The sequence below is a fragment of the Clavelina lepadiformis genome, chromosome 4, assembly GCF_947623445.1.
Source record: "Clavelina lepadiformis chromosome 4, kaClaLepa1.1, whole genome shotgun sequence".
Lineage (NCBI taxonomy): Eukaryota > Metazoa > Chordata > Ascidiacea > Aplousobranchia > Clavelinidae > Clavelina > Clavelina lepadiformis.
Genome location: NC_135243.1, coordinates 20838376 through 20848131, shown reverse-complemented (window position 1 = coordinate 20848131; position 9756 = coordinate 20838376). Strand labels below are relative to the sequence as shown.

The following is a 9756-nucleotide window of genomic DNA, read 5'->3' as shown; positions in this document are numbered from 1 at the left end:
TCGTCACTAAAATCAGTTCAAAAACTAATCACAGCAAACTAATTCCATCTTCATCTTTAATCTGATGAAATATGAAGACAGTGGCTTGCTTAGTGTTGCTGACTATCTACTGCGTCACCATGACGCATTCTCAACAATGTCGACAAGTGACAAGCACCGTTTGCGATGATGACGTCACTAATTTTTCGAGACAAAAAGGTGACAAAGGTGAAGTTGGATTCCCAGGAAAATCCGGAAGCCAGGGAGTCAAGGGATCAAAAGGTGATTCTGGAGGAGTCGGTAAAAAAGGAGTTCAAGGAGAATCTTGCGCTCTTGGATCATTCGGCAATGACATCACAAGGAGGCTGGCTGGTAAGTTTGATGTATGTCCGTAATCAGTTTTTTAGGTGTTTTTGGGTCGGTAAAATTACGGTCTGTTTAATTTGTCCAATGGCCCCTCAAAATTTATACTTTTATATCGAACAGGAGCAGTTTATCTAAAGATAAACAGTTTGTCGTTAAAAATTGAGGTCTCTAAAATTTCTTAGCCGTTGCCAAAGATAAACCTTAATTGAAACAATGTCCATCATAATTAAATTTCTGTTTTATTTTGATGCGAATTTCCAGTCGTAGTCTCAAAGAATTATCAAAATGTAGGTTGCTAAATAGAAACAAAAACAACCAAAAAAACCGCTTAAAGTAGTAATATTATTGAACATATATTATATTTAACTTCCTCTTGTACTGCATGTAGGTAAATATTCTTCTACATCCTTATCAATACGGACGTTTCCGCAGATGTTCTTATACAGATCTAGCGTAAAATGTTTAAAACATTACGATACAATTGGTTACAGTGGAATATTTTGTTAATTTTGTGATTAACGCTTGATCGTGTTTCATAATTTAATTTGAAATCTGCATCTCACGTTTTTTGTATAATTGTAGATTTGGAGGATTTTGTTCGTCCCGACTCGTGCACTAACTCGCCGCTGAATGGAAATCAATTTCTTCTCAACGGCCTGAAAGTCTACTGCGAAGATAGATGGACTGTAAGTAATTTTTGCAATAAATTTTAAAAATGAAAGGTAACAAGTTAATTAATAGAGAGATTAACCTGATTTAGTTTGACTTTTGATTCTCATTAGAAAGTTATTAAATGTCTTTTATTTCTGGAGTGTAATGTTTTACTTAGTTATCAATTTTACTTTAGACAATAACTGCTTAATAAGGCCATTATGAAATTTATTAAAAACATCGTTATCTAATTATGGCAGAAACTTTAACTCTGGACCTTAACCTATACCAATCTGTCTTGTATTTGTTAAAAATTAACACATAGAGTTAATCGACAGATATTTCAAAAAAGATTTGATGGAAGTGTTAACTTCCAGCGGACCTGGGATGAATACAAAGTCGGCTTTGGGGAAACTGAAGGCGAATTCTGGCTTGGTAAGTTGTGCATTACCTGAGAAACATCTAACTTCGATACAACTTTGATATATTATATAACATTATGTGAAATTTTAGTTGTGATCTCGATGACACAGATTCTATACACAACAATAAAACTTCACTTTGTTTTTGACAAAATTGTATCAAAATCAAAATGTTGATTTTTGCGATAAAGAAATATCAGTGGCCTATTCTACCTTCTTGTAAACTTTTGTTATTTTCATATTTGTACAATTGTTTTTACAATTTTACTTTTGGTTTCACCCTAAAGTTTGCGTTTTGACCAAAGATACCGAAAAAGTGGTTGTCATTTTAATATTTGCTACAGGGAATAATTTTTAACCTAGTTGTGGCCGAAGTTAGTTCAAAATATTGTTGATGTGCATAGGTCTAATATTTAATGCATATTCAGTATAGACGGCGTCACTGGAATGTTTCTAGTTTATATTTTTTCCATTAAAAACATAAAGATTACGCTATATAATATCACATCACGCGTTTAATTTCAGATAATACTTTTTCCATAGTTTGCCTTATATCTTATAGTCTACGGTAAACATCCCAAGCAACTTGATTATATTAAATATCCAATTTGTAAAACGTCTTTTGTTTTAACCACAGCTCTTTCAAAATTATTATTTTCCCGTTATAATAACTTAGATGCTTTGTTTGAACAATGTTAGTCGTATTTGTAGGTATACAGTATACATACATCCAATTGAAATTAAATATTGAATTGAAATTTTGATCAAAAAGGCTTGTTCAAATACTTCTTGATTTTATCTCTGTTTGTGTAAATGATTGGGTATAGAAGCCGGACAATAATACAATAGTTGAGGACGTGACTTGCTCATTGGATTTTTCCACCTTGGCGCTCATCACATTCTCATCCACCAAGATTTCTAAACCAACGCGTTTGTTGGCCGTTTATAATTAATCGGTATAATTGAATCCAAGCATGTCTAGGTAATTTGCAACTAGAGGTATAAGAGCTGGCGAAGTGGTATAGGAAGTATAGTAGGAACGGAAAGCAGAGCACTTTAACAACCAACATATCAAGGGAGCTTTTTGAAAAAGGTTTTTGAGCCAGTGTCTATACAAGAGGTTTGATGAGTCCGGACGATGATAGAAGCTCTCGATGACCCAGGAGTTGTCTGTCTGTCATACAAATAATGACGAGATACATTGCGGCGAGTTTAAGGCTCAATAACAGTGAGGGATGTAAGAAAGCGTTTTGAGGTAAAAGGAATGCATCTTGATACTCCTAAATTATGTTTCAAGGCATTTTGAAGAACTTGTTTCAGTTAAAATACAGTAAGTATCATAATTATCCGCTTGTGTTACCTGAAACAACTTGTTTGTTGAAGCAAAATAAAGTTACCGTGTTGAAGCCTAATACAGCTGCAAATTTATCTTAAGTTAAAGTTTGTTTTTAGTAACTTGCACAAACAATTCGTCCAAAAATATTTTCTAAGGCCCTATATATTCTGTCAATATATAATTTGACAATATTCAACTTGCAGGTCTCGAAGCAGTTCACAGATTGACTCGCAATGGAAAATGTGACTTGAGAGTAGAGCTACAAAATTTTGATAACTCTCATTACTGGGCCCAGTACAGGTTAAATTATAACTGCATATTTTACGTAATTTAACGGATAGCAAAAGTTTAATTATTATTTGGAAAGTTGAAGATATTATAGATTTCAGTAACGTTTTACTTGATAAAAAACAGTCTAAGCAAGAAAAATAGTCTTTTCCCGGAAAACGTTTCAAGTTATGATGTTTTGATATTATTGCAACTAAGGTGGTAAATGCACAGCAACACACTATTACAGCAAAACTCATTAGCGGTTGAAATTTCCGCAAGTTCTTTGTATATTGTTGCATTTACTTGTCTCTTTAGCTCATTTTCGGTTGATAGCGAGGCGGATGTTTATCGGCTTCATATTGGTGGTTACACCGGAAATGCAACTGATGCTCTTACAAGCAAACATAACAACCAGCCATTCACGACGATGGATCGGGATAACGATAGTTGGAGGTAAATATAATTTAATTTTATTTTGGTTTACAAACAACTTGCATTAAACTTACAGTAAATCATTTGCTATAACATCAATGCAATAAAAATACTAACAAGATTTTTAATAACTGAGCGCTTTTGCGTCCATTTCAACAAAGTATAAAAATTTTAATTTTTTGGAGCTTTATGAATGAGACAATTAATGCAACGTATTAGCTTCAATGTATTTTATCATCACTTATTTTTATCACAAATTTGATATATTTATTATATATGCTATTTCAGTCGGAACTGTGCCTACCAAAATGGCGGTATTTCCGGAGGCTGGTGGTTCAAAAGTTGTTATATTTCCCAGCTCAACGCAATTTATGGTCAAAGTGGACTCCTTTACTGGAACAGATCCCGTCGTAAAGCGACGACAATGAAATTTAGATGTGATTAAAGCCACCATCAGCTAATTTTTAACCGTCGTTGTTTTGCTTGGCTTGTTGGTGAAGATAGAAATTTATTTGCAAAGATGTTATTCTAAATGAAGCTTTGTTTTCTGTTATCGATAGTTATAGGCCGTATACCTGCTCAGTTGAAATAATTTCTGTTGCTATTGAAAGCTTTTTATTACTAATATAACTTTTTTTTCGATTTTGATCACACGTAGGCCTAGTAAAAATTATGTTCCTATCATAAACTTTGATCTGACTTTAACTAACTTGTTTAATGTATTTTGTAAAAATTCAGTATAGAGAATAATAGGTAACACAGTCGAGACTTCATAAACCTGTCTTTTAATGGATGTATAGTCTTCAAATTGCGTTGTTATATGACGATTCAAAGCAACCAGCAAGTGTATGTGCTATGCTATAACATTTTATCTTGTCTGTAAACATCCTGTAGCGTAAATTGTCAAATGTGGCACTTAAAGAGAAAGAGACACCTTTTACGTTTCTGCGTAAGTCAGGTAGCATTTTGGAAGAAATTAAATTTTAAGATGCTTGGATTGTTATAATAAATAAAATTCACCTACAATTCAGGCTTCATATTACGGCTCGTCTAACTCGGGCTTTAAATATACCAAATGTATCAACATAGCATAGACCTTTGATTAAAAACCAGCTGCAACTTATCGTCACACACTGACTTTCAAAGAAAGCAACATAGTAATTTTTGTGAAAAAAGAACTTACAGTAGCTCGAAAACAATTTAAAACTTATCCGCACTGTTCACACAGTTACACGCAAAATTTTTAACATGACTCAACTCAAAAAGTCAACAAAAACAAACCAAACATGTAAATATGCTTCAACTTTATCAAAATGATGCCTTTTATGTTCTTAACATTTCTGTAAAATTAAAAGAAAGACAGAGAGACAAAACTTTATGCTTCGAAATGCGTAAATCTTATTTGGTAAGTACTACGTTCTGCCACATAATTTCGTTAATAGCTACGGTGAATATAGGATTCTGCCAAAATGCTTTGCGAATTAAATAATTATTTTTAATCACATTTGCCCAAATCGCGACGAACGCTTCAAAGTACAAAGTTTTTTTGGCTATACATGTTATGAACTTTATAGGATCCGCGTGTCAGAAATCTAATCCATGTCCTCATCGTGGCACCTAGGTAGAATACCAAGTAGCAGACTGCCTCATGCCAAATTGAATCTCAGTAAGATTTTGGTATCCAGAATACTTCGTTTGCGGTAAAGGCTCAATAGAAACCGGGAAAGTTACGGCTGAAGGGACTCTGGTGCATCAGGATTTGGAGAGAGATTAAATTTAGTACAAATTGTGCAATAACTCAACGGCGATGAAAACGAAAGAAAGCTGCAACAGCGTAACTGTCATCAGGGTCCCTTGTAGTGCTCCTTGTAGTCCATTAATTTTTCAGACACTATTATTTCTTTAAAGGGTGTAGCAGTGACAGCATAAAATGTTGAAGATTTGGTCTATTGCCTTAAATTACTTCGTAAGAACTGACTACTATAGGTTTTTTGTATGTAAAATGCTCGGAGTCTTGCCTTCGTGTGAGTTGTGTGTACAAATTTTTTCTTGGCTTTCAGAGGCAAAAAAAAAGTGTCGTTTTTGTATATAATGTAATTTCCAATATACGGTAATTCCTTAACTTTATTTCGGTGAATATAAGCTAGCTTGTGATTTTAGGCATAGATATTTTACAATTTTCTCGCTTCAAGCAGACTTCATTACAGCGGTGAAAATAAATAAAGACTGAGTTCTTTCTTTAAAATAATGATGTAGTTAAAAATCAAAAGACAATTGCCAAAAAGACACTATTTTTGTTCAGATAATTTCAACTGCCACTGTAACTTTTTCTTAACCAGGAATCTTTCCGCTTTACAGCTAGTCAATTAGCTCTTTTTGCTTCATAAACTTTTAATGGCATATCTTAGGTAAAAAAGACCATCTTTCCACCATAAAGGTCAAACGTAGACTAAATTAACCCTCGACCTGGCGAGCGCAACACCACACCACAACATAGATTCCACTGTTGTCACGCCATGAGGAAATCAACACGGGACACTAAACACCAATTAGGCCCTAGGGGTCGCGATGTGAGACGTCACAAAAGATCGACTAAAAACGCTTGTACATATAAACAAGCAAAATACGGCAGCACGTGAGCAAGCATAAAACCTGACAAGCATGCATACAAAAGACACAACGCGAATAAAAATAGAAGCTGACCCACACATTTGACTAAATTATGATTAAACTAATACTATAAGGGTAGTGCGAACAAACAATGTGATGGCTATACAACGGGTGCATAAAAATAATCCCGTGACACCAACACCGCAACAAAGAACAAATTTCAGAAGTGCAACTTTCTTTCTTCAAAGTTCTTAGCTAATTAACATACATGGTCAAACCACGAAATACAGAATGATTTTCAACCGTCGTTTTTTTGGTTTCACGTGAACTAAATTTCTTTTGGATCCTTCCCCCCCAAGCTGTAGCCTACTCAATTCAACAGGGTAACACCGTCTACTTTTAAGAATACCTCTGTGATGTACTCATTCACTATTTCTTCAATAAATAACAAGGCTACGTGCAAACTACACAAAAAAAGTAGTAGAAGGGATTTGAAAATTGGAACTTTGATCTGCCGACAAAAATACAAAACAATTATTTTACAGTATTTATTCACTAATACATTTCACCAATACAACAATACTATATTTTTTAAAATCAAGACTGTAAAATAATTTCAAGTGAGTCAAATTTGGGCCGCGACACACACACACACGTTGGAAAACACTGATCTACAACAAATGAAACCGATGATGTGTAAAAAGAAGAGGGCATTTGCGCTGCTATCTCTAACCATAAGCATAAAAATGTTAACACGTTGCATCTGGCATTAACTTGATTCTACAAATTCCCGCACGAGCTGACCAATCCTGAACTTTATTCGTAGTAATAAGATTCATGTTGTTTGCTGTTAGCTCGTTTTTGCTACTCTGGTTCTTCTAGTTTGTTAAGACTGGCTAGTTCTTCCTTAGATTTTCTTCCAAACTTCGATGCTGAAGAAATATCGTTTATAAAATATACGACACAATGCCATTGATGATAGGGTTAACAAACAAACTTTAGCTATTTAGTAAATAAGTGATAATAATCTTTAGCACAAGTAAGACGCGGTACTACACGCAGTTGTCTTTCATTTAAAACCGTGTTGTAAGATATAGCATCGAGACTAAGCTAAATGTTTAAAAGCAAAGAGCCTTTAAAAACTCGTGTGAATCGTATTTTTAACCTTTACCTGCTTTGGACATGCCCACTTCCATACATTTCTTCCAACGACAATGCTGACATCGATTTCTGTTCGCGTGATCAACCGGACAATTTCCTTCTTGTGAACATTTCAAATCCTTGTGGATTGGTAGGCATCGTCGAAAGAAAGCCTTCAAAACATATGAACGATCACAGTCAAAATTGCAAACAATAATTGTAATGGCAGCAGCTACTCTACGTCTGGATGCATATTAACTAAAAAAAAGCCGCTAAATAGTTCGGCAAATTACAAGTAATACATGGTGTAACAGTACGGCACCCACAAATGAAAATTTTGACGATGACAATTTGTCTGAACGAATCAAGTTTTAAAACCAAACAATGTGACTCCCTTGGAAAATGTTATATTAAGTGAACGCTAACTGCCAAAAGGTGCTTCTTGGACGACAGAACGCCTATATGATCATTAGCAGACGCGTAACCTGCTAGGTCGTTACGTTGCTCACCAAAATTTGTTTTAGAGAACTTTAGGTCATTTAAACAAAAAATTGGGAGATCGTAAGAAATGCGAGTGCTGTCCAGAGGAATTTCACTCAACAAAAATTTAATAACAGATATTAACCACGCGCAGTCAATAAACAGTGTAATTCGGTCACACCGGAGAGTAAAATTTCTAAAAACATTATACACAGCCTAGTGCATGAGTAATGAATATATCTGTAAAATATATTTTTATTCTATACAAAACAAGTTTCTAACTCACTTTACATCCTTCGCAGGTGACAGCACCATAATGAACACCCGATGATTTATCTTCACATACCTTGCAAGGAATAAGATCAAACCGGGCTGTTAGAAAAAAAAAAACAGACGAAGAAACTAATATAAAAAGCCTTCGACTGTCATTCTTTCTAACCGGAAAACTTGAAACAATAAGTTGTTAATATTTATAAAAACCTAAAAATATCTTCAAAATTAAACGAATAATAATATTTTTAAAGTGATTATTAAAAAGCGTATAAACTCTCTCACCGCGCGGGCTAGTGCAGACAGAGTCATCTCCAGAAGACGCTGGTCGGCTTGGGCTGTTGTAGTCCTGACTGGTACTGCTACCATGGTCACTAGCATTGCGACCAGAATTAGCAGAAACCGACAAGTCTAAAGGATTATCGGAAGAAGAATCAAGGTCATTATTTTCGTTCGCAGATGGAAAGGATGGGCCAGCATTATGTTCGGGATCTTCATCTTGGCGCATTAGAAACTCTGCGCGTTGCCTACTACACGGAGACCATGGAATAGCTCTTTGAAAGGCCAGGCGATATGCGTTAGCCTGCTGAAAGTTTTCGCTTGTCGAAGCTTGAAGGTCAACAGCAGCACGATTAAGAGTATCATTGTCATCATTTTGAGGTGAATGCGTCATATCAGCATCGCGGTTTTCACGATCAGAATGGTCGTTGTTGTTCATCTTCAACGTGTGGATAATCCCAGCGATGGACTTTTAAAAACTTACAGGGCTTATTAGTAAATGAAATAATGCGTAGAGAAATCAACAGGCGTGCAATCTGCGTAAAATATTAACGAAACTGAATAAGTTAGATCTAATAATGTAATAAGTTATCAACATACGTTACCTTCTTAAGCAGATACCTGCATGTATTAGGTATAGTTACATTTTATTTTATAAGAGATATACTGATACGAGAATTGGCAATTTTTTATCTCTTTCCTGAAGACCAAAGTATTCTGGCTGCAAAGCGATGTGACATCGATGTGACATCTTTTTCTTATAGAAACTGACACTTGCAATGTTACAGACAAGCCCCAATATCCAGCAGAGAATAATGTTCAGTATAGAAACCTGTTGTGAGCAGCAGACAATCGAGTAAAAAAACATATCTCCCTCTCAAAAATATCCTGCAACGTTTCAAACTGAACAAAACTTTCCAGACAAAAATTACCAGTCGTTAAATGAAGCCCAGTCTATGCTTATTACAGCCGCAGCAGATGTGTGATGAGTTGTTCTTACCTGTAACATTGCTTTCCAGTAACGCTTGATTTATAGTGCTGCAATCTTATCCACCTCAAGCCAAAAGCACTAATTAATTTGGCTACGCCTTGCCCGTTATGTGCACGTGCTCTGTATTACTCTTTGCAATACAATTTGATATGAGTTAACTGCAGGTCTGTTCAAATCAGCAATACGAAAAACCGGTAACAAATCCTTAAGCTAACTACCTAAAGCCACGCAGTGCTCATACAGATAACACGTTTTTGATTAAACCCTATTATAATTAGTCAATCATCCATTACTGAAGAAATATTAAAAAGACTGACCAACGCGCTCCCTACATTCGCCGAAACGAATTTTTCAAAAGCAAGTTAACATTGATTTGATATGCGCTTGAACCATGGATGAAGAACTTGGTGATGTCACATTGTTCGCTTCCCGCATAGTGTTTTGAAAACGGTTTTACGTTTTAAAGTACTGCAATACATAAGAAAATACGTTATGTACGTACCATGAATAACAGTTGAATGATTTAGGAA

The 9756-nt window shown here is 35.0% G+C and overlaps 2 protein-coding genes across 2 annotated transcripts; one reads left to right on the top strand and one right to left on the bottom strand.

Moving 5' to 3' along the window:
* On the top strand, positions 1 to 4484 carry LOC143451945 (microfibril-associated glycoprotein 4-like). Its single transcript, XM_076952734.1, has 6 exons — positions 1 to 351; positions 928 to 1031; positions 1335 to 1431; positions 2958 to 3054; positions 3340 to 3477; positions 3745 to 4484. Exons 1-6 carry the CDS (start codon positions 72 to 74, stop codon positions 3899 to 3901), a joined length of 873 nt encoding a protein of 290 aa, XP_076808849.1. The 5' UTR covers positions 1 to 71; the 3' UTR covers positions 3902 to 4484.
* Positions 4485 to 6108: 1624 nt separating this feature from the next.
* Positions 6109 to 8767, bottom strand: LOC143452289 (uncharacterized). Its single transcript, XM_076953195.1, has 4 exons — positions 8242 to 8767; positions 7973 to 8058; positions 7238 to 7379; positions 6109 to 6998 (listed from the first exon to the last, which is right to left on the bottom strand). The coding sequence occupies exons 1-4, from the start codon at positions 8672 to 8674 to the stop codon at positions 6931 to 6933; spliced, it is 729 nt and encodes a 242-aa protein (XP_076809310.1). The 5' UTR covers positions 8675 to 8767; the 3' UTR covers positions 6109 to 6930.
* Positions 8768 to 9756: the final 989 nt, after the last annotated feature.